This window comes from Ursus arctos, unplaced genomic scaffold, assembly GCF_023065955.2.
Source record: "Ursus arctos isolate Adak ecotype North America unplaced genomic scaffold, UrsArc2.0 scaffold_23, whole genome shotgun sequence".
NCBI classification, from domain to species: Eukaryota; Metazoa; Chordata; class Mammalia; order Carnivora; family Ursidae; genus Ursus; species Ursus arctos.
The window spans coordinates 18,459,405-18,472,545 of record NW_026622908.1 but is presented as its reverse complement, the minus strand read 5'-3'; the positions used below and the strand labels follow the sequence as shown (position 1 = coordinate 18,472,545).

The 13,141-nt window shown below is 41.4% G+C and overlaps 1 protein-coding gene across 2 annotated transcripts in view; it reads left to right on the top strand.

Moving 5' to 3' along the window:
* The window catches only part of MPPED2 (metallophosphoesterase domain containing 2), a 173,396-nt gene that overhangs the window by 75,847 nt on the left and 84,408 nt on the right, over positions 1 to 13,141 (top strand). For both annotated transcript variants that reach the window (XM_026512191.4, XM_057317482.1), the window contains exon 4: positions 7,797 to 8,022. In XM_026512191.4, coding sequence (XP_026367976.1) covers positions 7,797 to 8,022 — 226 coding nt within the window. The remainder of the gene's footprint in view (positions 1 to 7,796; positions 8,023 to 13,141) is intronic.

The window sequence follows — 13,141 nt, the reverse complement described above, 5'->3', positions numbered from 1 at the left end:
GGTCTGGCTATATATCTGTTTTATTCTTTTTTAATTCCGTAAATTAGCTTTGTTTCTAACATACTGGCAAGGGAAAATAGGACTGAAGCTCGTGCTTTGTGAGTTTGATTTTCCTGGGTAGCTGGAAGCTATAGCAGGTTCTCCTCTTGTCTCAGCATCTCTGTGTTTTCTTCTGGCTGCATAATGAACTTTATTTAATATGAGCGTCATGCCACACATTTTTGGTTTCTTTATATATTTTCAAAGTATAATTTAAGGGTATAGAGGGGAGTGGGTAGAGAAATTGGAGATCTTGAAATTTGTCACTTTTATATAATTAGCTTTTCTTTTACCCATGAAACCTGGCAAACCATGTTTGCCTTGGGATCCTCTTCTTCACAAAGAGCTACTATTGTACTCTGGGTTTTTGTTTCCCTTGGTTTTAGCAGAAATAAATAGGATACAGCAGTCAGTTAGCCTTGCTCATCAGATCCCTGATAAAAAATGGGGCATAGGGAAGGCAGTATTTGGCATTAGCCATGACCTAGTGGCCATTTTGGTTACCCCTATTTCCCATACTCACCATTCATGAGGAATGGAGAATATAGGGCAGGGGTCATCTTCTCGCAGGTGGTGCGCAGATTCCCAGGAAAAGTGACTATTCTGGAATTCACTTTGGATTTTTATTTGAGTGGAACCTATATTTTCTAGAGGAATACATTTTATAATGATTTGTGGCAGAAAAATAGGTCACAGTTGTATGATACTTACTTTGAGGGACATTAACTTTTACTTGGGGGGGGCAAGTTTCAAGGAATCTTGTTTGGTGAGAGCAGTGCTTATATACATTTATTTTTAAATGGTGATACACAAATGTGCTGGTCCTCACCACCCTCTGTTACTTTCACCTAGTCCAATTTACATTTTTGCTTTAGCTTTCTGGTCTCTGTAGGCATTTGGGTTTATTATCTTAGACTACTATTCCCCTGTCAAAGTCTCCTCTTCGTTCCTATAATATAGCCAACATGTTTTTAAATTCTGGGACCCTGAGTAAAGTTGGGCACAGAAGCTTTTTTCCTTCTCCTTCCCAAGGCCATGACCTTCTCTTCCTTGGGTAGGCTCCCACATTCTTCTGAGAGCTGGTGGGTAAGAAATTACACCCACAACTGCAGTAGCATTTGGGGAATGCCGTAACTGAGCCAGGATGTGTGTTGTCATAGTGTGAAGCTGAAACTGCTTCGTGACCCCTGGAGGAGAAATCCATGACGTAGCCAGTTCTATTTTGTGATACAAGCAGAAAGGGCCACCACTGGCTAGAGCTAGGGAAAAGGATCGCCACAGATGGACGAATGGAATGAGGAGGACTCACGTAAGAGGGAGATCTTGAGCCAAACTTCGTAAGACTCTTAAAAATTGGGGATCACCGGAAAGAAACCTAGTGTGGGAGGCAGAAGAGCTATCCATTACCCTATTTGTGCTTCCAACGTGGCCCGTGATTTTGCTTAGCAAATGGCAGCACCTGTCTGGCACTCTGTTTCTTCATCAGGAAAATGGAATTGGATAAACCAGAGGTTTTTCTGTTGAATATTTTTAAGCCAGGGCTAAGTCTTCACACAAAATCTTTCCCCAAATTGTAAAGTTAAGGAAAGCAGTGCAGCTGTGGTGAACACGGGAATGGGTCTCTCGCCTTTGCCCAGTCTCTTTCCTCATATCACCCTGCTCCAGACCTGGGGAGGCTCACGGAACACACTTTCAAATCACCAGATGAGGCTGTCTCTGAAGATCCTGCTGGGGTCATGTGTTGTGATTCGTGGGAGCCGCTTGAAGTCACACACTAAATGTCCAGAGTTTGGTACGGAAGGGAGGCTGACCTTGACACAATTCACTCTGTCTGCCTAACGTTGTTGTGGGTTTATCAGACATGTGCATAACTGAAGATCTTAAACTTTTCTAGACTTTCTATTTCTCTCTCTATACTCTTCCATGAGTATATAGAGATCACATATAGTACCTGATTCTAGGAAAATGTTAGGGACATTCCAGGTGAGTCGGCCCTCTCGAGAGATGTGATTGATCATGGTTTATACTATTCATTTGTGAATGAGAGGCTGATCTTGGCACATTTTTTGGCAGTCGGTAAATATTAGAAGTGATGGGTAACTGAATAGCAGTAGGAGGAAAGAAGTGGTGTGTTCAGGAGACACATTTTGCAAGGTTCGGATCATCTTGACAAAAGCAATCAGCGTGCAGGTTGCAAGGTTCGAATCATCTTGACAAAAGCAGTTGGCCCACCAGCCATGCCCTCTAGATCCAGACGCCTTCATGACTCTAATAATACGTTTGTTAACTTGAAGGACACATTAGACCATGCCAGCTTCTGCCTCTGGAAAATCGAAGTTCTCTTTTCCATCTCAGATGTTTTTCCTTGGGAGTAGTGACCTTGTGCCATAGTGACCAGGGAGTGATCCAGTTTGTGGATCAACGCGTATTTTCTTGGCTGGCACCTGGAAAGGGTAATCATTATAACAATCATTGCATCACAGCTAATGTCTGTCGAGTCATCGTGAAGTGTTAGACGCCGTGCAAGTTCTTTACAAGCGGCATCTTCTTGAATGTATACCAATCCTTGGGGGTGGTGCTATTATTTTCCCCATTTAGATTTGAGGAAAGTCCAGTTAAAAAATGGTTTGTGAGAGATTTTTTGGCTAGACTGAATTTGGGGGCAGAGAATGGGACTCTTCGAGAGGCTTAACCTGGGTAAATTCTGACTAACCATGTGTCTCTGGAGGACAGTGTGACAGTGGTTAAACTGTCATACCCCACGATGACAAGCTCAGTACCTGTAATTCTCCTAAGAAAGCTCCTGGCAAATCTTGCAAAAGTTCATTCATTCTTCCACTTATTCAGCAAATGGTAATCATGTGCCTGCCATTTGGAAGGGGTGGAACCAGGTACTTGGGGTCAAATACGAAGCCACAAGCCATGATCCATGCCTTCGAGGACTTCACAGTCTAGGGAGGAGGCAAGTCACATGCAAAAAGCAAAACTAAGAAAAATGGAGTAAACAAATAATTAACATGCACTGATTTTTCACTCCATACCATGCATGTGCTTTAGAAACTTTATCTCATTTTATCTTGAGCACAGGTTTGGAGGTGGGTGCAATTATTATCCTCATTTTGCTAACACACTTGAGAGAACATAAGGACTCTGTCCAAGGTCATGCAGCCAATGTGTGGTGAAGCCTGCAGCAGAGTCCCTGCTCTTAACCTTATGCTGCTTCCATCGTTTAAATTGTAATAGTTTAAAATTGAATCACAGAGAATAGAAGTGTGAGACGTACACTAAGGTAATATTAACTAATATCCATAGAAGTAAAGACAAAGAGGGAGAATGTAATGAGTCAATGGAGAATGAGACAGGAGGCAAAGGGGACTGAGGAAGAAGAGGAAGGAAAGGAAATGCGACAGAGGGAGGAGGAGACCCGGGGAGTGCAGCACCCAGTGTCATGGGGATAGAGACTTGGAGGGACTGGGATGGCACTGCGGTATGATCCGTGGAGATCAGAAGTGAGAAAATGTCTGAGCTTTGGCTATTAGGAAGTTATTATGGACATTCTGGGAAAGCTTTGGGAAGAGAATAGAAACACAAGCCAGATTGCATGGGGGTAAGTTCTCAGTAACCACGTGTGTCTAAGTTGCTAATTCTAATAACAGAGGGGACCATCAGGCAACACAAAGGTGGTAAGTAGGCCAGGTATGAGAAGTCATAAGGAGTGGAAATATCTGTGGCCGACTGGATGAAGGTCAGTATTGACTGGTCTTCTGATTTTCCAAAAGTAGCTAGAAAATCAGAATTTTTTGCATGACATCTCCTGATTTCTAAATGTCAGTTCAATTAAAAAACAAGACAAAACAAAACACAAAACAGCATTGAGGGCCAACTGTAATACATCTGTGGGCTGTATTTGGCCTACCAGCTGTGAGCTTCTGGAATCTACTTTCCCAAAGTTTAGATGTGAAATGAAGAAGCATCTCAAAAATAAGCATGGTTTAGGATTGTATGGGAGGGGTGTGTGTGTTTGTGTGTGTATGTGTGTCAACGGCTGCTTGTTTTTGTTTTCTTGGGTTTGATAAATAAATATTCACTAAGAAGGAGGATTAAATAGAGAGAGACCCAAAATATCAAAGATAGATGTCTGGAAAATTAAAGTGCCCGTGAAAGTGGGAAGAATGAGATCAAGAGGCCAATTATTAGAAACATGAGAAGATGGGCTAATTTCCCACATATCATTCGTTGACTTGCTATAGTCATCACTTTGCCATACTTGTGAATTATCTGTATTATTATTTGCTCAATAGTTTTCTTTAAATCACCTCTTATTTTATATGTAAAAATAGAAAAACGAAAGTAGAGATGAAAAACAGAAATGAAAAATGAAGCCATATATCATTATTTGTACTGTCATATTGTATTTTTCCAAATATGCATTTTAAAAACATACAGAACTACTTGACGTTTTGTCAAAAGTTTATCTCCATTCCACTTAACATAATCTTGTATATCGCTCGTAAAACATATAGCATGTCTTGGGAAAGATGGAATGCTTAGTTAGAGTTCTTTAGGTCATTCAAAGCAAAAATTTTTCCATGTTAGAATAACTGTATACAGCCTCGGGTTTTTTATTCAGGCAGGTCAACTTCAATGGCCTGATCTGAATAAAATGGATCAAGGCAGGCACCTCTTTGTCTGACAATTTTTAAATGATGCTATTTGAATATCAAGAAGTTTGGAGCTTGACTGCAGAGCCTTCCAAATTAATCTAGTCTCAGGAAAAAAAAAATACCGTCAAGTAACAGATTTGTCAGTGGCCCTGCTTACACTTTTCATATAAAACAAAGGTTGGCAGATTATAGATGAAAGGTCAGTTCAGAAAAAATTATATATAAAATTGTATATATAAAATTACACCTAGATATGTAATATATATATGTCAGACAATCTCCTAACATAGGTAGCAGAGGGTGGAAGTTGGAAACTAGTTGGATTCTCAGGAAGGCATGAGTTTGTTGGCAGTGTGTAAATATCATCACTGTTTCTGCGGCACTCCATTTTGGTGGCTCCTTCTTTATGCTGAGTCTCCAAAATTTGATTTAAAAGACACCGAAGAGGCCTGTCTTCCTGAAGATTTACTTTGCAGTAGTTTCACTTTCTCTAAAAAAAAAAAAAAAAAAAAAAATGGTTCAAAGGGGGAAAATATACTTCCTTTGCCTTGTTTCTCAGTCTCACCCATGCCGTTCCTGAACCAAAACTCAAAAATGGAAAAAGCGAGAAGCCAAGCCCTCTTGTAAGAGCAGTGGCGCATAAAGAAAGGCTTACAGTGAGTCCATCATCATGAATGATTAAAACGGAGCTGGGCAGCTATAGCGTGACTGGTACAAATAGAGTTGCTGAAAGAGTCATGCAGGTCCGACCTGCCTTGAAACGGATTATTGTCAAGAAAAATGTTTCAGTCCATTCTGGCTTTGGGGCACAGGTCTGGGGGTGCAGTATCAGGCCAGAGGGGGTCACGGAGCCATGAGGTTAGAGTCGTGGGGCATCTCACAAATTTCCAGTGTGCACCGTGTCGGGGATTTACGGCCTGTTAATACATCTCTCCACTGTGTTTTAAGTGCAGGGAATTGTGCAAAATATCATCATTCTGTCCAAGTAGCTTGCAACATGCGTCACACTCTTTATTGCCTTATGCTAGTGCACATTATAAACTTGCAAAAACATACATTTGAGAGAGGCTTCCTATTTTCTGTGAGCTCTTCAGCACAGCCTTACACACAGCCGAAATCAAAGGCATGTCACACAGCGCTGTGCACTAGTACTCAAGGATATCCATTGACGTTTGGCCTCGATGTTTGCAGTTTCTGCTTTCTGCGGTGTTATTTTCTGACTGCTTTCATCTCTCTTAAGCCTCCCTATTAAACCATGTGCTATATATGCAGTTTCATTACTGATAGAAACCTAAAAATTGAAAGCTAAAGAAAATAGCATTACAAAGCATATTCTGGTAATCTTAAAAATCATTTCAGGGGCACCTGGGTGGCTCAGTTGGTTAAGCGTCTGGCTCTTGATTTTGGCTCGGGTCATGATCTCAGAGTCGTGAGATCGAGCCCCGCATTGGGCTCCATGCTGAGCATGGAGCCTGCCCAAGATTCTCTATCCCTCTCCCTCTGCGCCTTTCCCCCACCCCCACTGACATGTGCTTTCTCTAAAATTTAAAAAAAAAAATCAATATTAGCAAATATGTTTGCAGTGCGCTGCTGAGATTGAGGACTTCACAGCAGTCTCTGCATTCTGCATTGCTGAAGTCCAAGTACCTATGGCAAAACTTGCCCCCCCCAAAATATAATTTTCCTCCCCACTAAGCTTCATTAATTAAATCATTGACTCTGGCTTGCTGGTAAGGACCAATTCCTACAACAAGTGTATCCAATTTCCTGCTAGTGGTAACTTTCATTCTTCCTGGAATAGCAGGAAACATTAATTTTGCATTGGACCCAGGAGTCTCAGGAAGCTGGAATTATAGGCACCATTGCCCCACCCTTTTCTCCCCTAAAATAAAATGAAATAAAACGAGCAGCAGCTCTGCAGTGAGGCTTGAGGGATGGGTAATGACAAAGAAGAGAAAAGGGCATTAATTTCAGGATGGGGACAGCTGCCCGGCACTATCTCCCTTTGGATTTTGGTTCTTATAGCATCACGGTGAGTTATTAATATGTATGATCCGTACTTTATTCAAACATTATAAATCTATGCAGAAGTCTGGTGTTTGGGTTTTCCTTTATAGCTTTCATTCTTCTTCCCAGAATTATCTCATTTTGATCGGGAAACTTTTGCATAAAAAGCACACACCGAGAACTCACATTTCCATACCATAAATATTAAAAGGGGGTTAAGCTTTACAGTTTCTTCTCCCATCCCAATGGGAGGAAAGTTAGCCTTCTAATCAGGGCGCTATTATTAACGTTCTTTTTATTCACAAGCCACAAGGTAAATTTTAGCTTACAGTATGAAATTGTACTATGTAGTTCCTTTCATTTACGTACATTGTGGAATGCTTGGCTATGCCGTGTCTTTTTTTTTTTTTTTATAATCCTATTTCTTTATTATATTCTGTTAGTCACCATACAGTACATCCCTGGTTTTTGATGTAAAGTTCGATGATTCATTAGTAGCGTATAACACCCAGTGCACCATGCAATACATGCCCTCCTTACTACCCATCACCAGTCTGTCCCATTCCCCCACCCCCCTCCCCTCTGAAGCCCTCAGTTTGTTTCTCAGAGTCCATAGTCTCTGCCGTGTCTTTCGTATGATAGACTGCAAATACACTTTTGAAGGATATACTGAAAATCAAGTGCACATTTGGGTTGTTGAGAACCGTTGGTTGGCTTATTTTTTGAGGGCCAAACCAAGTCCAGACCTTTTTTAAGGATCGTGATTAAAGTGCTTTTTGCTGGATAATTATAAAGTACAATTCATCACAGTGTAGGATCTATGGCACACCGAAGAGCGAGATGAAACTAGAAAGCTGAGTGTCTTCTTAGTAGCTTTTAAGCTTCTTAGCAGCTTCCTCTCTCCTGTTTATTGTCATTTTTTGCTAGCATAAAGGCGTAGTCATAAATTTTGGTTCCCATGGAAATATAAAGGAATGTGTGAGCTATTTCATTTGGGTATACTGTCTGCTAATCACACAGTCTCGGCTGTTGTACTTTGTGATGGGAAATGAACGTGCTAATTGGTACTTTTTTTTCTTATTTCAGGAAACCTGCCATATGAATATAAAATAGTGATTGCTGGGAATCATGAACTGACGTTTGATAAGGAATTCATGGCAGACCTTGTTAAACAGGACTACTACCGTTTCCCCTCTGTGTCCAAATTGAAACCAGAGGACTTTGACAACGTTCAGTCCCTCCTGACAAACAGTATTTACTTACAAGACTCGGAGGTAACAGTGAAGGGATTCAGGCTATACGGGGCACCTTGGTAAGTGCTCAGTGGAACAATCTTCCGCTTCGTGTTTTAAGCTCAGCACTAAGAAATCGTGGTGCAGACTTGGGTGTGTTCAGTAAAAAGGATAAGGGTGGAAAGAAAGCTTACTGCTGCATTTCGAACATGGCCCAGATTCTGGAACTGCTGGAAAGAACGATGCTTGCTTGTTGTTTTCACCGTGGGGCAGATTTCCTTAGGCAAGATCAATGGAAGTAGGGCTTTGGTAGATGTGCGTATGTTTATGTGGCTGGGGCTGCGCGTGTGTCTGTGGGACACAGAAGGATTTGGGGGAAGGTCACCGTGTTACCCTTCATGCAGATTCAGCTACTCTGAACATTCCATCAGCCTTAGGTAACTCATTTCCCTCTCATTTTACACTGGAAGTGCACATAAAATATCTTGCTTAGATTAGGGTTTCTCAAATCTTGCTACGCATCGGAATCACCTGACCAACTCTGAAGAAATAGAGATTTTTGAAGCCATACCCCCAGAGACTCTTGATTCTCCTTCCTGAGGTAGAGCCCAGCAATTTGTATTTTTAGAGCTCCTCAGACGAGACTGAGGTACAGTCAGTTTGAAAGCTACAGGTTGAGACTCAGTGCTGAGAATTCTAGCTCCGAGCTCTAGAAAACCTGAAACAGGTGTATATTCTTTCGGACCAGACAGGAAGCATTTGATCTTGTCTCTATCATTTGTCAGTTGTGTGCTTTTGAAGAAGTTAATTCACAGACGATGAGCCTCGGTTTCTGCATCTCTAAGACAGTGGAGATAATACCTACTTGAGAGGATTAGTATGAAGATTAAATCAGGTGACGTTTGTAACGGATGTGGAAGAGTGCCTGGCGGCTTGCTTAGGGTAACGGTGATCATTTTCTGGCCTTGGTTCTGCCCCTACGTATTTATGTGAACTTGAGCAAGGCATTTAGCCTCCAAACCAGTTTCTTCATCTTTAAAATGGGAGTTTTAGACTATAAGATCAATATCAGAGGAGCCTTGGATTTTTATTTATTTATCTATCTACTGTTTGAGAGCTCTGTGTGTATCTAGAGCAGAACAACTAACCTTTACTCACCCAACCTGGAGAAGTATCCCAGCCCGGTGCTAGGATTTACGGATAAGGCTGGAAGAGGACAAACAGGGTGAATTCAGATTGGCCATCCCACTCGACAGTTTGGTTTGTTCTCTGTAGAATAGAAAGTTGAGACATTTCCTCAACAGTTGGTCATTTTTTTTCTAGCTTTACTAGTTGCTATCCAGAAGGACTGGTGGGTGAATACAGGAAGTGTATTTCATTTTTAAATCAATCCAGTGATGATTATGAACTCTTACTTGATGACCTCCTATATGCTAGGCATTGTTCTAAGTCTTTTTATCTTTTACCTCATTTTCCTCAAAATACCTTTAAGAAATGGACGCTGTTGTGATTCTGATTTGGCAGGTGACAACAAAGGCACAGAAAGGTTAAGTAACCGCTCAGGGATCACCCAGACTCTGAGGGCAGCATCCTGACTGTGGGGTGCGCGGTATGACCGAAATGGTCGTGGCAGTGGTGCGGTAATCGGGGGTTATATTCTGTGGTGGTGATGTCCAGTTTTACTAATGTACATCAATGAATGTTTTTTATATGCAAGAAAGTGGTAAAGGGCAAGAGAACAGACAATAGAAATTGATCCTATCAAAGTGTAAGCTGAAAACTGGTCTCAGGGTAATATTGGATGTAGCTGTTAGGATTTCTGAGCCAAGGGCCGTAGAGAGAGCTTTTCCATCCTCACAGCTCCCTCCGTAATGACTATGCAATAGTTGAGGAATGACCTCGGATTGGCAGAGAAGCTCTATGTGGAGTTAAGATCATTTTTTTCATACCTGACGATTTTTGAAAGATTTTCAAAGGCACGGAACATGGAAGGCCGTTCCCGGACAAGCCAGGCTTTCAGAGATTTCTGAATGGATGGTTGCTGAAATAATGATAGCAAACAGACTTCCTCCATTATCTGAGCAGATTCAGATCTGTACAGGATAAGGTTTAGCTCTACCAGTTGACGGCTGTGATGAATGAAGGAGTGATTTTGGATCCAGAGGCAGATCTTGCATTATCTCAAGAAATAAAAAAATAAATAAATAAAATAAAAATTTAAAAAAAAATTAAAAAAACCCACAAAACACATAGCAATTCAAATATGTGATGTGATGGGGTATAATCTGTTTCTGATGGTGGAAATATGTGATGTGATGATGGGGCGTAAAGACTTCAGACAATGTTTATGTCTGAGCTGAATTGATGTCATTCAGAAATTGTTTATTTTAATAGGGTGGTTTAATCAAGAAGGTGGGCAGGATGAGTCTTCTGAAATGTTATCCTAAACTTGTCTTTACACATAACTTGTTGGGATTTCCAGAAAGTTTAAACTATTTCCTGCCTAGCACTTCTTTACAATAAGGGAGATCTTTAAATGGCATTTGTGTCACCCATAGGAATTGCTGTACTTTGTCTTTTGACTAAGAATACAGAGGTTGATGAAAGCAAATTTCAGTTTCAATATATATTTTGAAAGTATCAGTAATTTGGATCTCACTGTGAAGATATTTTGTTAAAATTAATAAAATACGATGGAAACAGAGAAGGAGGCAAACCATAAGGGACCTGTAACTCTAGGAAGCAAACAGAGGGTTGCTGGAGGGGAGGGCGGTAGAGGGTTGGGGTAACTGGGCGATGGGCATTAAGGAGGGGACTTAATGGAATGAGTGCTGTTATATGCAATTGATGAATCACTAAATTCTAGCCTTGAAACTAATAATACAGTATATGTTAACTAAATTGAATTTAAATTTAAAAAATTTAAAAGGATTAATATTCCCAGGACTGCTGATAATCTGAACATCGATTTGGGAATGCCTATGCTAGCCTTTCTGTGCAGAGAGCACAGATTTTCCTAGCTGTACCGTTTATGCAGCCCTGGCACCTTGGGCGAGTTTCTGAACATCTCCCTGTCTCTGTTTTCTCATCTTTAAAGTGGGAGATAGCAACATTCCCTCTTTCATGTGGTTGCTATGAAGATAAATGAGTTAATGCATCCGCAGCACCCCAAAGACTTTCTGGCATAGAGTAGGCATCTATAAGTGTGAACTATTACTGATATAGGGGGGTTATTCTTTCAAATCGACTTTATACCTTTGTCCATCTTCATATGACGACTGTTACAGTAGGAGTCAGATGGGGTACATTCTAGCTTAAGTTCAGCCTCTGTTCTTTGTATGACATGAGGCAAATCACTGAACTTCTGTTTTTGTAAAATAGGGCCAACGAGATCTGCCCTGGTGTCTCTTATCCACCACTCACTTAAATGGTCGCCAAAGCTAAAATTTTCAAAGAGTATCCATATTTGCAGGCATGCTTGATTATTTTAGTATCTTGTGTACTTTGTAACCACTTTCACTTAAGAATTTGACTAGAAGCAAAGTTTGGGGGGGATTTGTACCAGGGCTATCACTTTTCTCCCTTCAGAAGTCAGGTTTTCCGTCCCCGAGATTCACCCATAGGTGCACGCCTGCTTAGTGACCCCTTAGTTTTCCCAGCCCCAAAATAACGTGAACTGGTTTAAGTTTGATTCCCGGGCTTTTCCAGTGAATTTTGATTTTACTAGTGGTCTTAATTTCAAGACAGAAATCAAAATAAGATCCATGATACGAAGGATTTCCGTCCTGTCATGGGTTTCTCAGAGGTGATTGCCATCCCACCAGGAAGATAGTTGAAACTCCCGTATTTTAAAAAATGTGAATCCTGACTTGCTTTCAGTATAGAAAAGGAATATGAGTCCGTCTTCACTTCACTGTTTTAGCTTGTAGCACAGCTGAAAGCTTCCTAAAGATGAGGGAGAATTAAAGCAATGTCTCGAATTTACAATTTAGCTGGAATCTGTAAGTGGAGAATAACTTACACCACTTAAAGGATCTGTGTGTTTTTGCAATAGGAGTGCACTGTGGTACTTCTTAGACTCCCCAGGAAGAGGTCTGGGGAAATTCAGTGGCCTACCTACACTGAAGAAGATGTTAAGAGGGCTGCCTTGGCCCGGAAGAAAGGTGCTCTCTTGGAAGCAGGGCGAGAACTGACCAGATCCAGGCAGCACCCCGCCTCAGGAGCCTCATGGCAGGTTCTGTGGTTTCTGTCTATATTCCTTCACCATTTGTTCGTCCAAGTATCTTGAAGAAAGGAATCAAGCCTAATGTATTAGCATCTTTGGGAGTAATACTTTAGCTTTTCTTAACTTCTCCTATTATGTTTTTCTCTCCCTCTTTGGGGGAGAAAGAGAGGGTCTTGTGTTGCCAGGCAGTTAGTTCTGACTAGACCTTGGGTCCCACGACAGGAAAGCTTGTGGATTTCTCATATCCCTCGTGTTGACTTTCTGCCACCACCTTGGTTCCTGATTTCCTGTTTATGATCACTCTGAGTTCTGTCCTTTCCAAAGGCCGAGTCTGGCTTGAAGAAGGAGACAAAATTTTGATTTACTTGTCTGGCCAGGATAGGGGGGAAGGTGGAATTTTTGAAATCAGCTTTGTGTTTTTGGTTATTGGATCTATAGCCAGCATCTTAGTACAAGCAGGCTTCGGGAGACTCACTCACCATTTAAAAATCGACCAGCTCCTTTGTTTTTTGTTTCTCGTTTGTTTGTTTCAGTTGCTCTTTTGATACTAAGATGCTGTGTCGAAAAAAATCCAGGTACTAAGTGATCAGGAGCCAAGCTGCAAAAAGTAAAAAGCCCGTCGTGCTCCGACCCGAGCAGAGCAGTCGTATTGTTCCTTGGTGGCTGCACCTTGTTCCCCTCTTGAACAGAAATGCAGGGCTGGTCTCCCGTGACTTTTAATGAATATGAGCGGGGCTTTCCTATGTCCAGGAATTTGATCTCTGTGCTGACCAAGAGGTCAGGAACAAAGAACACAGTTTTTCATGTTAGAGGAGACCCAGGTGTAATTTGTCAGATTTAGTAACTGTGGAGGAAGTGCCTTAACTTCTGCGGCAGGAAAATTAGATCGGGCCTAGACAGTGCAATTCTAAAATGGCTGTGGGAATAAGAGAAAGCCCATTGAGTTGCATCTGCAAAGGAAACGTGAGCAGGAT